Raw genomic sequence first — 26,116 nt, forward strand, 5'->3', positions numbered from 1 at the left:
ACCATTGGTAAAAATTTTCCCATGTTTTAAAATCAATTGTGTCTTCTTTCTCTTTCATTTCTAAAGTTAATCTATCCATTTCTGCACATTCAAGTATTTTTGTTATTATAATCTGATCAGATGGTAAATTTTTATTTTTCCAAAATTGGGCAAATATTATCCTCGCGGCTGTTAACACATGTAATATTAAATACTCATTCTCTTTTCCATAATTCAAGGCTAATATTCCTAGCAAACAGAGTTCTGGTTTAAATTCTATCTGTACTTTAATCATCTTTTCTAGCCACATATGAATCTTAAAGCAAAATTTCTTAGCATTAGGGCACATCCACCAGAGATGGTAATAAGTGCCTGGTTGTTGTTTACATTTCCAACACATATTTGATACATTTTTAAACATTTTCTCTAATCTAACTGGTGTCATGTGCCATCTATAAAACATTTTATATAATTTTTCCTTGTATGCAGCTGCTTTAGTAAGTTTAATATTTCAAGCAAATTTTTAAAGCAAATTAAATAAAGGGTGAATTGTTTGCTCTTAAGAGGCTGCAGTGAAACTTTCTTTAATTGCTTTGCAAAATGTTCCCTCGATCAGACAGTTTGTTCGTTTGCCGGTGATATGTTAACGAGGTTCTTTCTGACACTTAATGATTCTTGGGGGCGTCATTTGCATAAGGAAATGAAGTCACTGAACGGGAGCGAGCTGAACAGGGGGAAACTGAGGCACGAGCGACGGATTTCATTCTGGCTGGTCACTGGTGGACCCAAAGCCACACGTACAAATTAGAAATTTTGTACTTTCTGACACACACACACACACACACACACACACCGACCGACAATTTTATCTCCATTCCATTCAGAATAAAAATCACGTGAAGGGTTAATACCACTTTATAACGCCTTGGTAAGGCCACAACTAGAATCCTGCATCCAGTTTTGGTCACCACGAAGTAAAAAAGATGTTAAGACTCTGGAAAGGGTGCAGAGAAGAGCAACAAAGATGATCAGGGGACTGGAGGCTAAAACCTATGAAGAACAGTTGCTGGAATTGGGTATGTCTCGTTTAATGAAGAGAAGGACGAGGGGGGACATGATAGCAGTCTTCCAGTATCTCAGGGGCTGCTCCAAAGAAGAGGGAGTCAAGCTATTTTCCAAAGCCCCTGAAGGCAGGACAAGAAGCAACAGATGGAAACTAATCAAGGAGAGAAGCAACCTAGAACTAAGGAGAAACTTCCTGACAGTGAGAACAATTAACCAGTGGAACAACCTGCCTCCAGAAGTGGTGAATGCTCCAACACTGGAAGTTTTTAAGAAGAGACTGGACAGCCATTTGTCTGAAAGGGTATAGGGTTTCCTGCCTGAGCAGGGGGTTGGACTAGATGACCTCCAAGGTCCCTTCCAACATTATTATTATTATTATTATTATTATTATTATTATTATTATTATTATTATTATCGATCATCGCACAGTCAGCCGGATGTTCAGACTGGATTTGGCATTTTGTCTACCTATCGAGTCCTTACCCAGGACCTGGGATAGGCAGATGTGGATGTTTGATGGTATTACAGATATCGTCACAGGATGGAAGCAGTTCCTAGTAAGGCCGCCTTTTGCAATTGACTAATAGCAAATTTGTCAGTGCCAATGGTGTTCAAGTGGTGCTCCAGTTGTTTTGGGATTGCACCCAAGGAGCCTATGGCTATTGGTACTACCCTTGCTTGCTTTTGCCACAGTCTTTCTATTTCTATTTGTAGGTCTTTGTATTTTGTTATCTTCTCCAGTTCTTTCTCATCTATTCTGCTGTCTCCAGGCACTGCCACATCCACTATCCAGACTTTTTTGTCTTTCTATCGACAATTGTTAAGTCTGTGGTGTTATGTTGCAGGTGCTTGTCTGTTTGAATTCTGAAGTCCCAGAGCAGTTTAATTTTATCATTTTCTATGACTTTCTCTATTTTATGATCCAACCAGTTTTTGCTTACAGGAAAATGATATTTTTTGCAGATCTTCCAATGCACCATTGTTGCTACTTTGTCATGCCGCTGCTTGTAATCAGTTTGTGCAATCTTCTTGCAACAGCTTACCAAGTGGTCCACTGTTTCTTCAGCTTCTTTGCATAGGCGGCACTTACTGTCTGTGGCTGTCTTCTCAATTTTGACTTTGTATGCATTTGTCCTTAAGGCTTGGTCTTGTGCAGCCAGAATTAGTCCCTCGGTCTCTTTCTTCAATTTTCCTGCTCTTAGCCATTGCCAGGTTTTATTATTATCTGCTTTCCCAGCTCTTTTTTTCATGTATTGGCCATGTAGTGCTTTGTCTTCCCATGCCTCTAGTCTGTTCTTCATTTGGTCTTTCTTGTAGGCCAGTTTGGTCTCTCCAGTAGTTAGTAAGCCTTCCTGATATACTAATTTCAGTGCATCTTCATCATTGTTCTTCAGATATTCTTCCAAAGCCATTTTTTCTTCTTCAACCATCTGATGTAATTGTAGCATTCCACGCCCACCTATTTGCCTTGGTAGATAAAGTCTATCAATGTCACTGCGTGGATGAAGGGCATGATTCATTGTCATTATTTTTCTGGTCTGCCTATCCATTGCTTTTAGTTCTGCTTGAGTCCAGTCCACTATTCAAGCTGTGTACCTAATGACTGGGATTGCCCAGGTGTTGATTGCCTTTATGGTATTTCCTCCATTGAGTTTGGATTTTAAGATCTTCTTCACTCTCTTGATGTATTCACCTCTAATCTTTTTCTTGACTTCAGTGTGCTTGATGTTGTCAGCTTGAAGGATATTATTATTATTATTATTATTATTATTATTATTATTATTATTATTATTATTATTATTTCCTTTATATTGGATGGTGCCCTCCTTTTCTCCCTTGTAAAGGATCAGGGCCGTTTCTGCGGTGGGCGAGTCTAAATTTTTGCAAATTTCTCTTGCAAAAAGTCCTTTTTTTTTTTTAAACGAAGGTTTCAAGGGTTCCAGGCTGGGAAATCTGCAGCTGAATCAATTGTTGCACTGATCCTCACCACTCAGACCGGCTCGTTCTGACTCGTCGGAAACAGACAGAAAACTGTCAGAAGATCTAAGGAAATCACAACGAACTCTTCTAGCAGGTTTCAATGTCGCTGAGAAAAAAGATAGAATAAAATATCCTGTACCCCAGGTTGAAATATGGGGTCCTTGGTGGTGTCTGAGCTGGGTGGTTTTCTTGCAGACGTTTCATGAGCCAACCAGGTAACGTCATCAGTGCTAGATGGCAGTGGGGTTTGTGGGGAGGAGGAGGAGGAGGAGCAAGAGGAGCAGGAGAAGGAGGAAGACGAAGACTATGGGGTCCCTGGTGCTCTCTGAGCTTGGTTGTTTTCTTGCAGACGTTTCATTACCCGACTAGGTAATGTCATCAGTGCTAGATGGCAGTGGGGTTTGTGGGGAGGAGGAGGAGGAGGAAGAGGAGGAAGAGGAGGAAGAGGAGGAGGGGAACTGTGGGGTCATTGATGTTCTCTGAGCTTGGTGGTTTCCTTGCAGACTTTTCATGACTCAAACTAGATAACATTATCAGTGCTAGAAGGGAGGGGGGTTTGCAGAGAGGAGGAGGGAGGAGGAGCAGAAGGGGGAGGGGGAGGAGGAGCAGGAGGAAGAGGAGGAGGAGAACTGTGGGGTCATTGATGTTCTCTGAGCTTGGTTGTTTTCTTGCAAACGTTTCATTACCCAACTAGGTAATGTCATCAGTGCTAGATGGCAGTGGGGAGGAGGAGGAGGAGGAAGAGAAGAAGAAGAGGAGAAGGAGGAGAACTGTGGGGTCATTGATTTTCTCTGAGCTTTGATGATTTTCTTGCAGACGTTTCGTTACCCAACTAGGTAACATCCTCAGTGCCAGAAGGTGCAAACCCCACTCTCTGATGACATTACCCAGTTGGGTAATGAAATGTCTGCAGGAAAACCGCCCAGCTCAAAGAGCACCCAGGACCCTGTAATCCCCCCCCTCCTCCTCCATCTCTGCAAATCCCCCTCCCTTCTACCACTGATGATGTTACCTAGTTGGGTCATGAAACGTCTGCAAGGAAACCTCCAAACTCAAGAGAGCAACCAAGGACCCTACAGGAAAAATCTCATTTGCTTTCCAAGCACTGTTGTGCGTCCTTTCCTTTCTCCCTCTTTAGAGCAGAATTCCTGTCCCTTTTTTTTTTTTTTTCGCTTTATCCTTATTTTTGCTGAAATCCCCTTCGGACTCGTATATTTGATATCCAAAACATCATGACCTTACTACACAAAAAGGATATCTTTGCAGAACTTACATAATCCGCTACCATTTGTGCAATAATAGAAATGTGACAAATTATATAAGTTAGGCACTGTCTGTGTCATAAGGCGACGGCAGCTCAAAACGGCACAAACAGCTGCTCATCACAACGCAGAGTTGAGGGTTCCTTCGGCAATCACAAAAAAAGCACGGGGTCAGCAAAACCGAAGCGACGGGTTGTCTAAATTGTGCAATAATGTCACTTCCCACATTAAGGCCACCTCGCCCGCTTGTGGTGCGACAGACTCTCAGAACTGCACGATCGAAGGATGATTAAACAATTTTGGATTTTTATGGGATTCCCCCCAAAAATTTAGTTCCATCATTATAGAGTCTGCCTTAGGGCAACCATGTAGGGAACCAACGCCAGGGATCAGCAACGGCAAAAAATAGTATAAATGATACTCCGCAAAAAAGAGGAGGAGCCCAGAAAATCAAAGTCAGTGTATTTTGTAAAACATGAAACCAACTGCCCTTCTAGCACTGAAGATGTGACCAAGTTGGGTAATGAAATGTCTATAAGAAAACAACCAAGCTCGCAGGGAGAGAGGGAGGGAGGGAGGGAGGGAGGGAGGGAGGGAGGGAGGGAGGAAGGAGGGAAGGGAAGGAAAGGGAAGGGAAGGAAAGAAGGAAGGGAGGAAGGAAGGAAGATAACAGAATAACAGATGGAAGGAACCTTGGAGGTCATCTAGTCCAACCCCCTGCTCAAGCAGGAAACTCTATACCATTTCGGACAAATGGTTGTCCAGTCTCTTCTTAAAAACTTCCAGTGTTGGAGGGAGGGAGGGAGGGAGGGAGGGAGGGAGGGAGGAAGGAAGGAAGGAAGGAAGGAAGGAAGGAAGGAAGGAAGGAAGGAAAATAACAGAATAACAGATGGAAAGGACCTTGGAGAACATCTAGTCCACCCCCTTGCTCAAGCAGGAAATTCTATACCATTTCGGACAAATGGCTGTCCAGTTTCTTCTTAAAAACTTCCAGTGTTGGAGAAGGTAGGTAGGTAGGTAGGTAGGTAGGTAGGTAGGGAAGGAAGGAAGGAAGGAAGGAAGGAAGGAAGGAAGGAAGGAAGGAAGGAAGGAAGGAAGGAAAATCAATTATAACAAACAAGCTCAGGGAGGGAGGAAGGACGGAAGGAAGGAAGGAAGGAAGGAAGGAAGGAAGGAAGGAAGGAAGGAAGGAAGGAAGGAAGGGAGGGAAGGAAGGAGGGAGGAAAGAAGGGAGGGAGGGAGGGAGGGAAGGAAGGAAAATCAATTATAACAACAAGATCAGGGAGAGAGGAAGGAAGGAAGGAAGAAAGGAAGGAAGGAAGGAAGGAAGGAAGGAAGGAAGGAAGGAAGGAAGGAAGGAAGGAAGGAAGGAAGGAAGGAAGGAAGGAAACGAAATGAAACTCGATTATGACATTACTTATTTGGGTAATGACACGTCTATAACAATCAAGCTTTGAGAGTACTCCACGAAACATCAAAGCCCACCAACACTATGCTTTCGAGATGGGGCATGCTGGAAGCGACGTGTCATGCTTCTTGCCATCACCGTGCCTTTAAGTCGAAGCTTTGGATCTGAGATCACCGGCACCACACGAGGACAGCTCTGACATCCCGGTGGTTCCTCATGTACAGTCTGGGAAAAGTGTGCGTTTTCGGTTCAGGCCACCAACAATGAATCACAAAATCGCCTTCTCAAAACTTAACTCTGGCCTCGTCACGCGGGGTGGGAATTCCCCGGAGAAGGCAAATTATGTTGGGAAGAGTTGGTGATCAAAGGCAACCGGGCCACCAAAGAAGACGGTGGCCGGACACTATCCCAGCGGACGCCCGCCGGAGCGCAGATCGACTCAAAGACGCAGTGCGTGACCGAAAGAGATTGGAGGGACCCCCTGGCCCTTAGAATCGCCAAGAATCCGGTACGAACAAATGGACAACGTCATCATCATTAGCATCATCATCAACAACAAGGGCAATTTCAAAAAAAAGGGAGAAGGGAAATGGTGCAACTTTAACCCTCCCAAAAAAAAACCCCAGCCCAACTTCCTGCTCATTCCTGGTCGTCTTACCTGGGACGGATGCAAGTACGGCTCGGGCGATGCCAAATTCGTCTGCACGGAGATACTCTTCTCCAGCAGGATCTGCGGAAAGGCCAGCTTCTCAAACGGGTTGCGCTTCCAGTGCTTGTTCTCCTGTTGGGCCAGAGCCTCGTCCTCGCTGAAGGCGCGCACCACCGGACCCGGCATAGGCAGCGGTACGGCCCCGTCGCTCTCGTAGCCCGAACCGTCTTTTTGGGAGTCCCAACTGCTGCGCTGCTTCATGTAGTAGTGGGCCTGCTGTGCCTCCCAAGCCAGGCGGGCCTGGGCTAGGAAGGGCTCAGCCGAAGCCCTGCTGGGCTCGCCCTCTACCGACCGGCTCTCCAGACGCCCGCCCGGGGACCGGCTACACCCGGACAGAGGCCTGTCCTCTGGCGTGGCTTCCTCGCGTTCGCCGGACCCGTCGGTGGAGGAGGTGTTGGGGTCGTACGAAAGAGTGGGTTTCCGGCTCTTCCGTTTGCGGCTGCCCGGGGAGTAACCCGTGGAGGACAAGGTGTTCTGCAGGCTGGAGCAGGACATGGCGTCCTCCCCCTGCGACGGCACGATGGGCGAAGGGCTGTGCCGGAACTCTGCCGCTTCCATGCTACTGTAGTCCCCAGATTTGATCTCCAGGCGCTGGTCCCGCATCAGGCAGGGGCTGTGCTGCAGCGAGTAGGAGCCGCCGATGGGGTTGGGGGAGTACTTGTGCCGGGGGGCGCTTTTCAGCGTAGGGCTGGATCCCACCTGCTCCACGTACACCAGTTGCCGCACGTACTCCTTGCCGGCCGGGCTGTACTCCAGGCTCATGAAACGGTCGGCGCCCTTCTGCTTGGTCAAGACCAGCTGCTGGTACGGCGAATTGGACCCTTGCTTCGGCGACTGCAGGAACGGGTGGGGCTTGCGGAGGGGCGACTTTTGGGGCGAGCCCGCTTTGTAGCTCCCGCTGGCCTCGAACTGCATGTCCACCGGCGGCTCGTCGTAGATGGGGGCCTGGTACTCCATGGGCGGCTCCTCGTACAAGGGCGGCTCGTAGGCGTAGCGCGGGGAGGAGGGCTGCGACTCGCTGGAGTGCTTACGGTGCTGGCCCTGCATCGGGGAGCAGAAGGGATCCCCCCGGCCCAGCAGCGGGGAGCAGCTGCCCACATGATCGGCCCGTTTCAGGAAGGGCGACTGCTTCCGCTCTGGGAAGAAAACCGAGTTGTCGGAATCGGTGGCAAAGGTTTGGAGGTTGGGGGACGGCTGGCTGCCAGACGGCCTCCGCGACCGGGGGCCCTGCTGATGGTCAAGAGTGTAGCCGTTACCCTGGTGCATCAGGAAGCTGGGCTCGCGGTCCGTCACCTTGATCAGCATCCTCTCCTTCGTCCCCGTGTTCCACCGGAGAGAAGATGCCCTAGCAGAGGAGAAAGAGAATGGGGATCAGGAAGAATATAAGGAACGGTTGCTGGAATTGGGTATGTCTAGTTTAACGAAGAGAAGGACGAGGGGGGACATGATAGCAGTCTTCCAATATCTCAGGGGCTGCCATAAAAAAGAGGCAGTCAAGCTATTTTCCAAAGCACCTGAAGGCAGGACAAGACGCAACGGGTGGAAACTAATCAAGGAGAGAAGCAACCTGGAACTAAGGAGAAACTTCCTGACAGTGAGAACAATTAATCAGTGGAACCACCTGCCTCCAGAAGCGGTGAATGCTCCAACACGAAGTTTTTAGGAAGAGACTGGACAGCCATTTGTCCGAAATGGTATAGGGTTTTCTGCCTGAGCAGGGGGTTGGACTAGATGACCTCCAAGGTCCCTTCCAACTTTACTATTATTATTATTATTATTATTATTATTATTATTATTATTATTATGAAGGACAAGAGATGTCTTCTCGTCAATAGACATCGTATTTTTGTCAGGACTTCTCTACGTCTGTTAACACAAAAAGAGACCGGAAGAAGAACGTTCATTGGCAGAACCCCAATTGACCCAGAGTGTCCATAAAAGATTCCTCCTTTGAGGAACCTCTGGAGAACTTGCCCTACTACAATCTAGACCAGCGGTTCTCAACCTGTGGGTGGGGACCCCATTTGGGGTCGAACGACCATTTCACGGGGGTCGCCAAACAACGCAGTCTGCCATTTTCCCCCCTCTTTTCCTTAGCTGTGCTACTCCCTTTTATTCTATTGGCTTTTGAAAGCCAATAGAATAGACTCTCTTGAATAGAGTCTACTTCTATTGGCTTTCAAAAGCCAACAGGAATTGTCCAGGCTGTCTCTGCCCTGCTGAGCCCGCCAAAAGTCCCAGTCTGCAAACGGTGCTGCAAGTTATCTGCAGCGAAGGCGAGCTGTCTGGAAGCTTCCACCCCTCCCTACTGAGCAACTACTAAAAATGTAAGTTAAAGAGGGCCAGGGGTGGGAGGTGGGAGGCCGGCGGGAGCAGGGAGGGTTGCTGGCGCGTGTGGGGCCCGGCGGATGCCTTACCTCCCTTGGGCTGGGCCAGCTGGTGGCCCAGCCAGTGGTCGGCCTGCGCCATCTCTGCCGCTTGGCAGCTACGCCTCGGCCGACGCAGGGGGTGGCACCACGCATGTGCGGCACTCCCAGGCAGGGAAAGTCCTCGACTTACGACCGGTTGGGTAGTCCTCGACTTACGACCGGTTGGGGGTCGCGGCATTAAAAAGGTTGAGAACCACTGATCTAGACCGAGGCTCTCCAAAGAACACTCACTGGTAGAACCCCAAATAACCCAGCGTGTCCCTAAAGGATTCCTCCTTTGGGGAACCTGTGGAGAACTTGCCCTACCACGATCTAGACCGGGGGCTCTCCAAACTTCGGCAGTTTTTAAGATCTGTGAACTTCAACTCCCAGAATTCCTGGCTGCCCACAGGTATTCAAGTTGCCAAGTCTGCGGAGCCCTGAAAGCACCCGCGTGATACAATCCCACCTTACAAGTACCGGTTGGTTAAACGGTGGGAATATTATTCCTTTCATTTATATCCCGCCTTTATTGCTTTTACAGGAGAGGAGGAGAAAAGCCAGCTAAGCCGGAAGGTGGAATTAAACACGTCATTAGTTTTGCATTGCCACAACGGTTGCAAATGAATTCCGTTGAATCTTACTTAGGGCAACTTGGCTTGGACTGTTAGTTGACTAGACCTTTATATTAGCGGTGGCAATAATAAACTCTCCCGTGGCTTGAAACTCAACGAAAGTTCCTAGCTAGTTGCTCCTGGAAATAACGCAAGGTGGCAAACGTATCCTCTATGTTCCTCCTTCCTTCCTCTTCCTTTCTTCCCATGGACCCCTCATACCTTAATGCAGCATTTCTCAACTTTGTGTCCACTGTCCCGTTGGCGTATGCAGCAAAAGAAACGCCTGGGACGTTATTTGGCCAAGAATATAGCTTTGCCGATAATTCCACGCAGGCACAGAAGGAGCAAAGCCATTTCTGAAGTTTCCGCGCCCGAAGCGGCGTAAGTAAACTCCCCTTCCCCCCCCCCCGGCCACCCACTGTTCACTGTCCACCAATCAATTACCCTCAATTGGTTTTGGGAAAAAACGGTCTGAGCACCTGGGAATTTTCCCCAAACCGTTTGTCCTCGGGCAGCAGGAGGTTGCCAAGCGACCGCTGGCTCTCGTGCATTCCACAATTCCCTCCCAAGCCTCTCTTAAGTCCCAAATCAGCCCACCCACCCCTCCTTGCTTCTGTTGTCTGCCTGCGAGCGGAGTGTGCGTAGCGAGTCAGTCGTGACACTTTGGGCAACTTTTGAGAGGTGCCCAGAAGTCCCCGGCCAGCATGCCTGACAGGAATGACTATCCTTGGATCCCCATCCCACTGATGCTTTTGGGGAACTGATATCCGACACATCTTTGAAAGCGCCAGGGTGGAGAAAGTTGATCTGATACGGTTAGTTCTCCGTTGACAAAGACTGGGGGCACAGTGGTTAAAAATGCCGTATTCCAGGCTACTTCTTCTGGCTGCTGGCGGCCAACAGTTCGGCAGTTCGATCCTGACCAGCTCAAGGTTGACTCAGCCTTCCGTCCTTCCGAGGTCGGTAAAATGAGGACCCAGATTGTTGGGGAGCAAGAGACTGACTCTGTAAACCTCTTAGAGAGAACTGTAAAGCACTGTGAAGTGGTGTACAAGGCTAAGTGCTACTTCTCCTTCCTTCCTTCCTTCCTTCCTTCCTTCCTTCCTTCCTTCCTTCCTTCCTTCCTTCCTTCCTTCCTTCCCTCCCTCCCTCCCTCCCTCTTTTCTTTCCTTTCCTCCCTCCCTCCCTCCCTTCCCAGTGGTTAGAATGAAGCATTGCAGGCAAACTCTGCCCACTGCCAGCAGTTAGATCCTGACCGGCTCAAGGTTGACTCAGCCTTCCGTCCTTCCGAGGTCGCTAAAAGGAGGACCCAGATTGTTGGGGAGCAAGAGGCTGACTCTGTAAACCTCTTAGAGAGAACTGTAAAGCACTGTGAAGTGGTGTACAAGGCTAAGTGCTACTTCTACTGCCTTCCTTCCCTTCCTTCCTTCCTTCCCTTCCTTCCTTCCTTCCTTCCTTCTCTCCCTTCCTCCCTCCCTTCCTCCCTCCCTCTCTCCTTTCCTTCCCTCCCAGTGGTTAGAATGCAGTATTGCAGGCTAATTCTGCATTCCCACAGCCAGCAGTTCGATCCTGACCGGCTCAAGGTTGACTCAGCCTTCCGTCCTTCCGAGGTTGCTAAAAGGAGGACCCAGATTGTTGGGGGGGAACAGGCTGACTCTCTGTCAACTGCTTAGAGAGGGCCGTAAAAGGACTATGAAGCGATATATAAGTCTAAGTTCTATTGCCATTGCTATCGGTGAGTCGGTCAAGGTTGAACTCCTGGCAGTGGGTAGAGTTAGCCTACAATACAGCATTCTAGCTCAGGGGTCCCCAACCCCCGGTCAGTGGATCAGTACCAGTACACGGCATGCCAGCAACCAATCCACACAAACAAGCAAAACCCCATCCACAGGATGCAGGCAGCACACAAAACCACACACCTTCTAGTTCGTGGAAAAACGTCTCTCCCCAGAACTGGTCCCTGGTGCCCAAAAGGTTGGAAACCTCCATTCTAGCTATTTTAACCACTGTGCCACTACGGCTCTTTATAGTCAGAAAGATGCATTTGTGTGGCTTAGATTCGGCTACGTCAGCCTGTTTCTTGGAAAATCAATGGAACTGGATGTTAGAAATGCATTTTCTGACGCCTCCTTGCCAGGAGGATTTCCCAGCATCCTACTTCTGTGATCCTTCAAAAGAGTAAGCCTGGAGCAACATCATCATCATCATCAAAGTTGGAAGGGACCTTTGAGGTCATCTAGTCCAGACATGTTTAACACAAGGCTCAGAGGCCGGATGCGGCCCATGAAGTGGTTTCATGTGGCCCACGAAGCCATCCTGGAAACAATGAGGGAACACCCCCCACTGCCTTGGCCCTGGCCCAGGCCGGCCGGGAGCCCATGTACAATTTTGTGGTGGCCATCTATGCTGAAACACATTCAGTCTTAGCTCCATAAGCCCCCCTCCCCCTGCATGGCCTGAGAGGAAGAGTGAGGCTCCTCCAGTGGACCATGCCTTGGCGCTTGCCCTGGTCCCACCCGCTTCTGCCAGAGACCCTCAGATCTGTCCCACTCCTGCCCAGGCCCCCACAGGCACCCTTGATGCAAACGATGTAGAGCTGGCCACACCAAACCCTAGACCATTTCAGACAAATGGCTGTCCAGTCTCTTCTTAAAGACTTCCAGTGTTGGAGCATTCACCGCTTCTGGAGGCAGGTTGTTCCACTGATTAATTGTTCTCACTGTCAGGAAGCTTCTCCTTAGTTCTAGGTTGCTTCTCTCCTTGATTTGTTTCCATCCATTGCTTCTTCTTGTGTTGCCTTCAGAGGCTTTGGAGAATAGCTTGACTCCCTCTTCTTTGGGGCAGCCCCTGAGATATTGGAAGATAGCTATCCTGTCCCTCCTCATCCTTCTCTTCGTTAAACTAGACATACCCAATTCCAGCAACCGTTCCTTGTATGCTTTAGCCTCCAGTCCCCTAATCATCTTTGTTGCTCTTCTCTGCAGTCTTTCCAGAGTCTCAACATCTTTTTTAGATCGTGGTGACCAAAACAGAATGCAGTATTCCAAGTGTGGCCTTACCAAGGCCTTGTAAAGTGGTATTAATAGGCATTGTAAAGTGATATTAATATTCCTAACCAACAGGGCAGATTGGGCCTCACCTAGTGGAATAATCGTAACTAATATAATTATCTATGTGAGAATCCACGGCACTGCCCGGTAGATAATGAAAATTGGGGTTTTTCTCTAATGGAAGATGAGTGACAGCCTTTCCTCCTTCGCAACGACAATCTCTCCCCCCCCCCCCGATCTTAAAAGTCTTTTTAAACTCCCCCCCCCCCCCGTAGATCATTTAGCTTCACGTTAGATCACGAAGCCTCGATCATTTCAGAACAGCACAGATGCTCTCTGAGTTCTCGCCCTATTTATTTTTATTGTTCTTCCAAAATTTAAAGAAAAGAGAAAGAAAGAAAAAAACCAGCAAAGAGACGGCTTTTATTGTTCTGCGCCACTAATGGGTTTCCTAACCACGGAACGCTTTCATAAAAACGCAGTCGAGAAGAGAAGGCTCGTTCGACCAAGAACAAAAAGCAACGCGCAAAGGGCCGAGAGAAAGGAGCGTTCGCAAGAGTAGACCATCGGATGAATTTGGGGGAGGCTAAATTAAAAATACCTTTTCTTTTCTCTCTCTCTTTTTTTTCTCCCCTGCCTCCCGTTCTTCCGGCACATTGGTTTTTCCTCCTTTCTCTGGGCTTTGCGTCACGTTTCTTATCCCAAAGAGAAAAGCAGCAGGATGGGTAGGAAGGTTATTGTTGGGAACTGCAAAGCCTATATTTGCATCAGAGGTTTCCGAGGTCCTTTTTTGTTTGATGCTTAAGAAAGCCATGTTCCTACTATAAATGCACAGTGCATGACTTCACTGCATGCACAGAGAAGAGCAACAAAGATGATCAGGGGAATGGAGGCTAAAACATACAAGGAACGGTTGCTGGAATTGGGTATGTCTAGTTTAATGAAGAGAAGGACGAGGGGGGATATGATAGCAGTCTTCCAGGGCCTGCTCCAAAGAAGAGGGAGTCAAGCTATTCTCCAAAGCTGCTGAAGGCAGGACAAGAAGCAATGGATGGAAACTAACCAAAGAGAGAAGCAACCTAGAACTAAGGAGAAACTTCCTGACAGTCAGAACAATTAATCAGTGGAACAACCAGAAATTGTGAGTGCCATGATAGCAGTCTTCCAATATCTCAGGGGCTGCCCCAAAGAAGAGGGAGTCAAGCTATTCTCCAAAGCATCAGAAATAAGACAAGAAGCAACGGATGGAAACTAATCAAGGAGAGAAGCAACGTAGAACTAAGGAGAAACTTCCTGACAGTGAGAACAATTAACCAGTGGAACAACCTGCCTCCAGAAGCGGTAAATGCCCCAACACTGGAAGATTTTAAGAAGAAACTGGACAGTCATTTGTCCAAAATTGGATAGGGTTTCCTGTTTGAGCAGGGTCTGGACTAGATGACCTCCAAGGTCTGATTCTGATTCACTGATTTGATTGATGGATTGATTGACTGATTGAAGACATCAGACAGCCACTTGTCTAAATAGTATAGGGTCTCCTGCTTGAGCAGGGGGTTGGACTAGATGACCTCCAAGGTCCCTTCCAACTCTATTCTGATTCACTGATTTGATTGATTGATTGATTGAGTGAGTGAGTGAGTAATTGACTGATTGAAGGAGAGAAGCAACGTAGAACTAAGGAGAAACTTCCTGACAGTGAGAACAATTAATTAGTGGAACAGCCTGCCTCCAGAAGCGGTGAATGCTCCAACACTGGAAGCTTTTAAGAAGAGACTGGACAGCCACTTGTCTGAAATGGCATAGGGTTTCCTGCCTGAGCAGGGGGTTGGACTAGATGACCTCCAAGGTCCCTTCCAAACTCTGTTATTCTATGCTGTACGTTCTCCTGTGGCTTCAGCCGTTGCTTTTCAAGAAAGTTCCCTGGGATTTCTCTTCATCTTCCAGATTGTGAGCATCTTCCTTCAGGCTTTTCGGAACGGACCACGGAAATGAGTAGTGGGGGGGGGGGAAAAACTCCCCCTTTCTCCTGGGTTCCGCTGGTGCCATCGCTCTTCCGGGCACAACGGGAGTTTTTTTTTCTCAACTGCTGGAACGTGGCTGCGGGTAGCCAGAGGCCCTGCCTGCCCATCTGTTCTTTCCCTCCCATTAAATACGTTTACCAAATACAGTGAAAGGCAGGCAGGGAAAAACCTGTTGTAATTAAAACCTGCCAGCACGTAAAACCCGTAGTAGCCCATCCGCCACAAAAGCCATTAGAGAAAGAAACTGCATCTGATTCGCTGGCAGCTGCGGCCGAGAATGACGCCCTTTTAAGCTGACCTAAGATTAGGTCTTGGCAGACGTTTTCTTTTATCTATAGATTTCAGGAAAACGGTTGGGGGGGGGGAAACCCTTTCCCGTAGCATATGGCGAGCCGAATAATAAATAGCAAATTCTCTTTCCAGCGGCATTGCTGTTGAAAACCCCTTCGCTCTGTAAGAGCAGAACAAAAGAACAGACTTAGAAGGGACCTTGGAGGTCTTCTAGTCCAGCCCCGATTAAGCAGGACATCCTACACCATCCTAGAGAAACTGCTGTCCAGTCTCTTCTTAAAAATTTCCACTGATGGAGCAGCCACAACGTCTGGTGGGAAGGTGTCCCCCTGATAATGGTGATGATGATGATGATAACAACAACAACGATAGGTAGACAAAAATGCCAAATCCAGTCTGAAAATCTGGCTGACTGTGCGATGATCAATAATAATAATAATAATAATAATAAATGACAAATTTGCTATTAGTCAATCGCAAAAGGCGGCCTTACTAGGAACTGCTTCCATCCTGCGACGAGATCTGTAATACCATCAAACATCCACATCTGCCTATCCCAGGTCCTGGGTAAGGACTCGATAGGTAGACAAAATGCCAAATCCAGTCTGAACATCTGGCTGATTGTGCGATGATCCATAATAGTAGTAATAATAATAAAGTTGGAAGGGACCTTGGAGGTCATCTAGTCCAACCCCCTGCTCAGGCAGGAAACCCTATACCATTTCGGACAAAAGGCTGTCCAGTCTCTTCTTAAAAACTTCCAGTGTTGGAGCATTCACCGCTTCTGGAGGCAGGTTGTTCCACTGGTTAATTGTCCTCACTGTCAAGAAGTTTCTCCTTAGTTCTAGGTTGCTTCTCTCCTTGATTAGTTTCCATCCGTTGCTTCTTGTCTTATTTCTGATGCTTTGGAGAATAGCTTGACTCCCTCTTCTTTGGGGCAGCCCCTGAGATATTGGAAGGGTGCTATCATGGCACTCACAATTTCAGGTTGTTCCACTGATTAATTGTTCTCCCTGTCAGGAAGTTTCTCCTTAGTTCTAGGTTGCTTCTCTCTTTGGTCAGTTTCCCTCCGTTGCTGCTTGTCCTGCTTTCAGGCACTTTGGAGAGTAGCTTGATTCCCTCTTCTTTGGGGCAGCCCCTGAGATACTGGAACGCTGCTATCATGTCCCCCCTCGTCCTTCTCTTCATTAATGGCAATAGCAATGGCACTTAGACTTATATACTGCTTCACAGAGCTTTACAGCCCTCTCTAAGCGGTTTACAGAGTCAGGCCCACCCCCCCCCCAATAATCTCATTTTACCCACCTCGGGAGGGTGGAAGGCTGAGTCAATCTTGAACCGGTCAGGATCGAACTGCTGGTTGTGGGAATGCAGAATTAGCCTGCAATACTGCATTCTAACCAGAGGGAGGGAGGGAGGGAGGGAGGGAGGGAGGAAGGAAGGAAGGAAGGAAGGGAGGGAGGGAGGGAGGGAGGGAGGGAGGAAAGGAAGAAAGAAAGGAAGAAAGGAAGAAAACAAAAAGAAAAGTAGAAAAGGAAGGAAGGAAGGAAGGAAGGAAGGGGAAGGAAGGAAGGAAGGAAAGGAGGGCCGTAGCAATAGCACTTAGACTTATATAGCGCTTCACAGTGCTTTTACAGCCCTCTCTATGCGATTGACAGAGTCAGCCTCTCGACCCCAACAATCTGGGTCCTCATTTTACCGACCTCGGAAGGATGGAAGGCTGAGTCAACTTTGAGCTGCTCAGGATCGAACCGCCGGCTATGGGCAGAGTCAGCTTGCAATGCTGCCTTCTAACCACTGCGCCACCACGGCTCTTAAACGAGGCCTACCCAATTCCTGCAACCATCTTTCATATCTTTTAGCCTCCAGTCCCCCAATCCCCTTTTTGCTCTTCTCTGCCCTCTTCCCACATTTTTTTTTTTATATTGCGGTGACCAAAACTGCATGCAGACTCTGGGATGTCTCCGGGAAGACAACAGCAACGATCGGAAATTCTCAAATTTGTATGGGGACTGCAGCCAAGAAATTAAAAGACGCTTGCTCCTGGGGAGGAAAGCAATGGCAAATCTAGACAGTGTACTAAAAAGCAGAGACATCACCCTGCCAACAAAAGTACGTATAGTCAGGGCCATGGTTTGCCCAGTTGCAATGTATGGCTGCGAAAGTTGGACCATAAGAAAGGCCGAGCGCCAAAGAATGGAGGCCTTTGAACTCTGGTGCTGGAGAAGACTCCTGCGAGTCCCCTGGACTGCAAGGCGATCAAACCAGTCAGTCCCAGAGGAGATCAACTCCGACTGCTCTTTAGAAGGACAGGTCCTGAAGTCGAAACTCAAATACTTTGGCCACCTAATGAGAAGGAAGGACTCACTGGAGAAGGGCCTAATGCTGGGAAAGATGGAGGGCAAGAGAAGAAGGGGACGACAGAGAATGAGATGGCTGGATGGAGTCACTGAAGCAGCAGGTGGGAGCTTCAATGGACTCCAGAAGATGGTAGAGGACAGGAAGACCTGGAGGAACGTGGTCCATGGGGTCACGATGGGTCAGACACAACTTCGCAACTAACAACAACAATATAGTATGTTTAAATGGGTGTTATGCATGTGCACCCTTTGAGAGCAAGCCACTAAATTTCATTTTTAAGCTGCGCTGTTGTGCCCACAGTAAAAAAAAAATGACAATAAAGGTTATCTAATAATTTCTGCCTCAATGGCCGGACAGAGAGGCCCTGATGTGAGTTTATTAAGTTTATTCTCTTTTTTTTTGTATCCCACACAGTCGGTGCTTGGATGCTACACAACTGTTTTTCTAGGCCCCGTTACCCAAGAGAACAATTCCACGGAACTGCTGATAGACAGAAGCCAAGTATCTGTAAATTATTTTTTGCCCAGGGTGCTGCCTTTTTTTTTTTTTTTTTAATCCGTGCCTGCTCAACGATTTGGAGGAGAAAAAAAACACACACACACACAACCCTGTATTTTTCCTGCCTCTAGCCGGGCTCTGATCCTCACTTCACATCTGAGTTGCGCTTAATTGTGGCACTCGCTGTGTGCGGAAAAAGGGAAAAGCAGGCGATTTTTCCAGTGCTGTAAATAAATTTTTTTCCAGGTGGCACGCAGTCCCGGATAGCAGCTGAAGCCACAGCTGCTCAGTGTCTGTATGTGTGTCTGTTTGTGTCTATGTGTGTCTCTGTGTCTGTGTCTGTGTGTGTGTGTGTGTGTGTTCATGGCACCCTCTCTTCCCAAATGCATCAAACTGTCATCCAGGCTTTCCAAGGTGGACGTATTCGTGCAGTTTTTTGCTTCTGAGATCCTTTCCCAAAGAACACGGATTTGGATGTAGAGCTGATGATTAATGCGCTTTTTCTACAATGGGAACCCAAACACGACTCCGTTGATTTTTTGTGTGTGTGTGTCTGTTTTTCTGAAGAACAATGATGTCAACTGTATGTAAGGTGGGGTTTTGTTCCCTTTTTTTACTTGTCCGTAAGGGAAAACTCAGAGTTTTAACAAAATAATGGAGCTGGAAGGGACCTTGGAGGTCTACTAGTCCAACCCCCTGCACAAACAGGAGACCCTATGCCATTCCAGACAAATGGCTGTCCAGTCTCTTCTTAAAAGCCTCCAGTGATGAAGCATCCAGAACTTCTGGTGGCAAGCTGTTCCACTGGTTAACTGTCCTCACCGATAGGAAGTTTCTCCTTAGTTCCAGGTTGCTTCTCTCCTTGATGAGTTTCCATCCGTTGCTTCTTGTCTTGTCTTCGGTGCTTTGGAGAATAGCTTGACTCCCTCTTCTTTGGGGCAGCCCCTGAGATACTGGAAGGCTGCTATCCTGTCCCCCCTCATCCTTCTCTTCGTTAAACTAGACATACCCAATTCCAGCAACTGCTCCTTATATGTTTTAGCCTCCAGTCCCCTAAAATCATCTTTGCTGCTCTTCTCTCTAGAATCTCAGCATCTTCCATTAACAGGGGGATAGAATCAAGATCACATGAAGTATTAATACCACTTTACAATGCCTTGTAAGGCCACACTTGGAATCCTGCATCCAATTTTGGTCACCACGATGTAAAAAAGATGTTGAGACTCTAGAAAGAGTACAGAGAATATTGGAAGACTGCTATCATGTCACCTATAGTCCTTCTCTTGATCAGACTATTCAATTCAGAATAGAACTGGAAGGGACCTTGGAGGTCATCTAGTCCAACCCCCTGCTCAGGCAGGTAACCCTATACCATTTTGGAAAAATGGCTGTCCAGTCTCTTCTTTAAAACTTCCAGTGTTGGGGCATTCACCGCTTCTGGAGGTCGGTTGTTCCACTGGTTAATTGTTCTCACGGTCAGGAAGTTTCTCCTTAGTTCTAGGTTGCTTCTCTCCTTGATGAGTTTCCATCCGTTCCTTCTTGTCCTACCTTCAGGGGCTTTGGAGAATAGCTTGACTCCCTCTTCTTTGGGGCAGCCCCTCAAATACTGGAATGCTGCTATCATGTCTCCCCCAGTCCTTCTTTTCTCTAGACTGGCCATATCCAGTTCCTGCAACCGTTCTTCAAATATTTTATTCTCCAGCCATTACCCATCTCAGTTGCTCTTCTCTGCACTTATTCCAAAGTCTCAAAATCTTTTTTGTGGTGACCAAAAAAAATTATTAATAATAATAATAATGATGATGATGATAATAATAATAATAATAATAAAAATAATAATAAAAATAAAAGTTGGAAGGGACCTTGGAGGTCATCTAGTCCAACCCCCTGCTCAGGCAGGAAACCCTATATAATTTTCAGACAAATGGCTGTCCAGTCTCTTCTTAAAAACTTCTAGTGTTGGAGCACCCACAATGTCTGGTGGCAAGGTGTTCCACTGATTAACTGTCTTCACTGTCAGGAAGTTTAATTCCAGGTTGAATCTCTCCTGGAATGGAATGGAATGGAATGGAATAGAATAGAATAGAATAGAATAACAGAGTTGGAAGGGACCTTGGAGGTCATCTAGTCCAGCCCCCTGCTCAGGCAGGAAACCCTATACCATTTCGGACAAATGGCTGTCCAGTCTCTTCTTAAAAGCTTCCAGTGTTGGAGCATTCACCGCTTCTGGAGGCAGGCTGTTCCACTGGTTAATTGTTCTAACTTTCAGGAAATTTCTGCCTAATTCCAGGTTGCTTCTCTCCTTGATCAGATTCTATCCGTCTCCAAAATTCAAAAGACGGCTGCCTGCCCTTGTGCTTTTTAAAAACCTCCGTCCTGGCCTATGCCTCATTTGCTGCACAGGAACCCATGCTTTATGTGGCTCCCTGATGGGGGCCTAAAGAGTTTGGCTGCCTGAGCATTGGGAAACGGCAAAACCCATCAGCCCGGTGCCCTGAACCGCGGAGGAGAGGCGCGTTAAATAAATGTTAGAGATGATTAGAACAGGGATGGAAAGCACAACGGCAAAATGTCACGGTGCTGATATATAAGCTTTGGCGGCGGTGACCTTCAAATTCCCAGAGATGGTCCTTTGGCTCATCTTAGAGCAAACTGTAGCAGCAGAGGAGAGGCAGAATAAGCCTGGAACGTAGAATAATGGGTTGGAAGGGACCTTGGAGGTCATCTAGTCCAACCCCCTGTTCAAACAGCAGACCCTATATGCCATTCCGGATAAATGGTTTCCGGTCTCTTCTTAAAAATCTGCAGTGATGGAGCACCCACAACTTCCAGGGGCAGGCCGTTCCACTGGTTAATTAACAGAGTAAGAGAGTTGGAAGGGACCTTGGAGGTCATCTAGTCCATCCCTCTGCTCAAACAGGAGAGCCTATACCATTATGGACCGCTGTCTCTCCAATAGGAGGAATTTTGGTTACTAAATTTAAGATATATGGAAATTACCAGAAAATAAGAATATTATATTGTTATTACTAATTAGTTGATGTAAGAGGGTGAGAACTCAAATAGGTAAGACGTGCATTCTGAACATTAGAGCTTGTGATGAATTGGGATAAAAGAGAACTGGGGTTATTTAAAATTTTGGAAATGATAAATATTCAACGTGAAATGTAAATATTAATGGGAAACCAAAATTGGGAAAAATGAAATCAGGACATTGTCTAAAAACACTGAATGTTAAAATAACTAGGGTATGTATAAACTAAAAATTATTGATAAATGAAAGAAAAGTTTTATTTCATTGATATAATAAGAATTGTACTAATTTAAAGATGAGACAGTAAATACTAAAGGGAAAAGAGGGGAAGCACTTAATGTAATAATTTGAGATCTAAAGATATTTGTATGTTATGGATTTATTGACCAACTCAGCCGCCACGTTGCTTTTCCAATACTTACCGTATTTTCCGGCGTATTAGATGACTCGGCGTATAAGACGACCCCCGACTTCGGAGCCGATTTGTATGCTTTAGAAAGTCGTCTTATACGTCAGAAAATACGGTAAATGTAAAACTAGAAAACCAATACAATTTTCTTAAAAAAAAAAAAGAGAGAGAAGTAGCTCTAAAAATAACACCTTTTGAGAAAGGGGGTAACACTTTAATGGGGTCCCGTTCTCTCTGGCTTTGGCCTCTTTCAATCTATCCCACAATCCAGAATGGCAACTATCGTAATCCTGCACTGGGCAAAGGAAGCAAGATGACAACAATCTGCCTTTCAAGCATGCAATTTGGGGTTTTCCTAAAACACAAAATAACAGATCGGGTGGACGCAGTGGTTTCAGAGTTATTAACAAAAGGGCCCGTCCTTTTTGTCTGGAATGGTGTATGCGATACCTGTGCATTTGGTTTTTCTTGCCTAAATGTAGAGCAGTGGTTCTCAACCTGTGGGTCGGGATCCCACCTGGGGTCAAACGACCATTTCACGGGGGTCGCCAAACAACGCAGTCCGCCATTTTTTTCCCCCTTTTCCTTAGCTGTGCTACTCCCTTTTATTCTATTGGCTTTTGAAAGCCAATAGAATAGACTCTCTTGAATAGAGTCTAATTCTATTGGCTTTCAAAAGCCAATAGGAATTGTCCAGGCTGTCTCTGCCCTGATGAGCCTGCCAAAAGTCCCATTCTGCAAACGGTGCTGCACCAGTTGAGTAGTCCTCGACTTACGACCGATTGAGTAGTCCTCGACTTATGACCGGTTGGGGGTCGCGGCATTAAAAAGGTTGAGAACCACTGATGTAGAACCTTACTTTTTTCACCACTGAATTTCATTTTGTTAGATAGCGCCCAGTGTTCAAGTCAGTCCAGATCTTTCTCTACCTTATCCCTGTCTTCTGGAGCGTTGGCTATTCATGCCAACACTCGGACAAATTTCTTGCCAACTTTTGGACAAATTTCAGACAAATGGCTGTCCAATCTCTTCTTGAAAACCTCCAGCGATGGAGCACCTACAACTTCTGGAGGCAAGTCGTTCCACTGATCAATTGTTCTCCCTGTCTGGATCTCTCCTCAATTAGTTTCCATCTGTTACTTCTTGTCCTGCCCTCAGGTGCTTTGGAGAATAGGTGGACCCCCCTCTTCTCTGAGAGAGCTCCTTAAATATTGGAAATCTGCTCTCATGTCACCCCTCGTCCTTCTCTCCAATGGCTAGACATACCTAGTTCCCTCAATTGCTCATCATATGCAGGGGTCTTCAAACGTGGCCCTTTTATGACTTGTGGACTTCCAACTCCCAGAATTCCTCAGCCAGCGTGCCTGGCTGAGGAATTCTGGGAGTTGAAGTCCACAAGTCATAAAAGGGCCAAGTTTGAAGACCCCTGATCATATGGGTTAGCCTCCAGACCATTATCATCTGAGTCGTTCTTCTTTGGACTCTTTCTACGGTCTCAACAGCTCAACATGGATCTTTTAGTAGTCCAACCCCCTGCTCAAGCAGGGGTAGGCAACCTTGGCTCTTTTATGACTCATGGACTTCAACTCCCAGAATTCCTGAGCCAGCCATGCTGAGGGGAAAGGGAGAGGTTTTCAAGCTGAGCCAGGCTGGCTCAGGAACTCTGGGAGTTGAAGTCCACCAGTCATAAAAGAGCCAAGGTTGCCTACCCCTGCCCTATACCATTTCAGACAAATGGGTGTCCAATGTCTTCTTGAAAACGTCCAGTGTTGGAGAATTCACAACTTCTGGTGGCAAGTTGCTCCACTGGTTAATTGTTCTCACTGTCAGGCAATTTCTCCTTAGTTCTAGGTTGCTTCTCTCCTTCAATCAATCAATCAATCAATCAATCAGTCAGTCAGTCAGTCAGTCAAATCAATCAGGCAATCAAAATAGAGCTGGAAAGGACCGTCTCTTTGATTAGTTTCCATCCATTGCTTCAGGTCCTGCCTTCAGGTACTTTGGAGAATAGCTTGACTGCCTCTTCTTTGGGGCAGCCCCTGAGATATTGGAAGACTGCCATCATGTTGCCCTTTGTCCTTCTCTTCTGAACTTTTAGAGAATACGAAATAACAGAGTTGGAAGGGACCTTGGAGATAGTAATAGTAATAGTAGTAAAGTTGGAAGGGACCTTGGAGGTCATCTAGTCCAACCCCCTGCTCAGGCAGGGAACCATACACCATTTCGGACAAATGGCTGTCCAGTCTCTTCTTAAAAACTTCCCGTGTTGGAGCAATTACTGCTTCTGGAGGGAGGCTGTTCCACTGATTAATTGTTCTCACTGTCAGGAAGTTTCTCCTTAGTTCTAGGTTGCTTCTCTCCTTGATGAGTTTCCATCAGTTGCTTCTTGTCCTGCCTTCTGGTGCTTTGGAGAACAGCTTGACTCCCTCTTCTTTGGGGCAGCCCCTGAGATACTGGAAGACTGCTATCATGTCCCCCCTTGTCCTTCTCTTCATTAAACTAGACATACCCAATTCCAGCAACCGTTCCTCGTATGTTTTAGCCTCCAGTCCCCTAATCATCTTTGTTGCTCTTCTCTGTACTCTTTCTAGAGTCTCAACATCTTTTTTACATCGTGGTGACCAAAACTGGATGCAGGATTCCAAGTGTGGCCTTACCAAGGCCTTGTAAAGTGGTATTAACACTTCACATGATCTTGATTCTATCCCTCTGTCGATGCAGCCTAAGGACTGCGTTGGCTTTTTTGGTTGCTCCTATTTAAGGGATTGTCCACTCGGACTCCGAGACCCCTCTCACAGTTCCTACTATTGAACCATGTTTCTCCCCTACTACACCTGTGAATTCTTCAGTTCTAACTGGTAGAAGCTTCTTGGTTGAAAAGCCAGAGATCTTCAAAGGAAAACGAAAGAAAACAAAGGGAGTCCAGTTGCCTTTTGAAAAAGCACCTTTGGGCTCAGCTCGAAATGCGTAATTTAAGTGTCCAGCCTGCACGTGGCCACAAGAAACTTTGGGTGTAGTTTGCTCAGACTTCCCAAAGTTCCAATTTAATGAGACAGAAGGAGAGAATTAATTACATGCCAGTCTGGGGAGAAATCATACTGACTATAATTAAGCTGGAAGTATAGTCGTCGTAAATGAAAGGCGAGGCCTTCTTGAAAGCAAGCTTCCGTTCTGGAAACGGTACCTCATTTTTGTTGGCAGGCCCTCAATTTGCAACCGCAGTTGGGATGGGAACGTCCGTCACTAAGGGAGGCGCGCACTAAGCGACGTGCATCCGGTTTTATAATCTTCCTCTTCTTTTTTTTTTTAAACTGGGGCCATTAAGTGAATCGCCAACGTTGTTAAATGAATCAACTGGCCGTTCAGTGGATCCTGGCTCATTGGAAGCCGGCTGGGAAGATCGCAAACGGTGATCACGAGATCCGGGAACGCTGCAACCATCGTTAAAAAAAAAAAAAAAAGTAACTTTTTCTACTCCACCCCACTCCATTCCGTTCTGTTCTGTCTACAGCAGGGGTCTCCAAACAAGAGTTGCGGACTTCAACTCCCAGAATTTGGGGGTGGAAGTCCCCAAAATGCAGCCCACCTGAGGGATAAGGCTTCCGGAAGCTACTAGACAGTGGGATGGGGACTTCAGCTAAGCGTGGACTCTTGTTGGCTGCCAGGCCAAGCTCCTGCAGTTTCCTTGGCAACGTTTTCAGAAGTTATTCGTTCTTGTCTCCTTCTTCCCGGGACTAAGAGAGAGGGACTGGCCCTCGGTCACTTAGCTGGCTTGGCGCCTAAGGTGGGACTAGAACTCCCCGTCGCCCAGTTTTTAGTCTGATGCCTTAAGCTCCACCCCGACTGGAGGATGGCGCTCTTGATTTCCGAGCATCTTCTTAGTGATGTTTTCAGCAGCGATTTGTCTTGGCCTCCTTCTTCCCAGAGCTGAGAGAGATTTAAAGTCACCCATGACTCTGTACCTAAGGTGAGACTAGAACTCCCGGTCACCCAGTTTTTAATCTGATGCCTTAAGCCAGTGCTTCTCAACCTGTGGGTCGGGACCCCATTTGGGGTCGAACGACCATTTCACGGGGGTCGCCAAACAACGCAGTCCGCCATTTTTTCCCCCTTTTCCTTGGCTGTGCTACTCCCTTTTATTCTATTGGCTTTTGAAAGCCAATAGAATAGACTCTCTTGAATACAGTCTAATTCTATTGGCTTTCCAAAGCCAATAGGAATGGTCCAGGCTGTCTCTGCCCTGCTGAGCCCATCAAAAGTCCCATTCTGCAAACGGTGCTGCACCAGTTGAGTAGTCCTCGACTTATGACCAGTTGAGTAGTCGTCGATTTACGACCAGTTGGGGGTCGCGGCATTAAAAAGGTTGAGAACCACTGCCTTAAGCTCTGCACCAACAGGAGGATGATGATCATAATTTCCTAGCATTTTCTTGGCAACATTTTTAGAAGTGCTTTGCCCTGGTCTTCTGCTTCCCAGGGCTGAGAGATCCTAGACCGTTTCAGATAAATGTTTGATCAGTCTCTTCTTAAAAGCCTCCAGTGATGGAGAACCCACAAATTCTAGAGGCAGGTAGTTCCACTGGTTAATTGTCTCCACTGTTAGGAGGTTTCTCCTTAATTCCAGGTTGCTTCTCTCCTTGATCAGTTTCCATCCATTGTTTCTTGTCCTGCTTCTGGTGCTTTGGAAAATAATCTGATCCCCTCTTCGTGTTGTTGTTGTTGTTAGTTGCGAAGTTGTGTCCGACCCATCGCGACCCCATGGACAACGTTCCTCCAGGCCTTCCTGTCCTCTACCATCTTCTGGAGTCCATTTAAGCTGACGCCTCCTGCCTCAGTGACTCCATCCAGCCACCTCATTATTCTCTGTCGTCCCCTTCTTCTCTTGCCCTCCATCTTTCCCAGCATCAGGCTCTTCTCCAGTGAGTCCTTCCTTCTCATTAGGTGGCCAAAGTCCTTGAGTTTCAACTTCAGGAGCTGGCCTTCTCAAGAGCAGTCAGGGTTGATCTCCTCCAGGACTGACTGGTT

General features: G+C 47.1%; 1 protein-coding gene across 3 annotated transcripts in view; it reads right to left on the minus strand.

Annotated features, from left to right (window-relative positions):
* The window catches only part of ARHGAP39 (Rho GTPase activating protein 39), a 142,645-nt gene that overhangs the window by 47,827 nt on the left and 68,702 nt on the right, over nucleotides 1-26,116 (minus strand). For all 3 annotated transcript variants that reach the window (XR_005559333.1, XM_039364909.1, XM_039364908.1), the window contains exon 4: nucleotides 6,353-7,748. Coding sequence is in view for 2 of the 3 variants with exons in the window: in XM_039364909.1 (XP_039220843.1) it covers nucleotides 6,353-7,748 (1,396 nt within the window). In the remaining variant the exon portion in view is untranslated. The remainder of the gene's footprint in view (nucleotides 1-6,352; nucleotides 7,749-26,116) is intronic.

The sequence above is a fragment of the Crotalus tigris genome, unplaced genomic scaffold (genome assembly GCF_016545835.1).
Source record: "Crotalus tigris isolate CLP2741 ecotype Arizona unplaced genomic scaffold, ASM1654583v1 scf7180000019926.259901, whole genome shotgun sequence".
In the NCBI taxonomy this organism is placed as follows: Eukaryota; Metazoa; Chordata; class Lepidosauria; order Squamata; family Viperidae; genus Crotalus; species Crotalus tigris.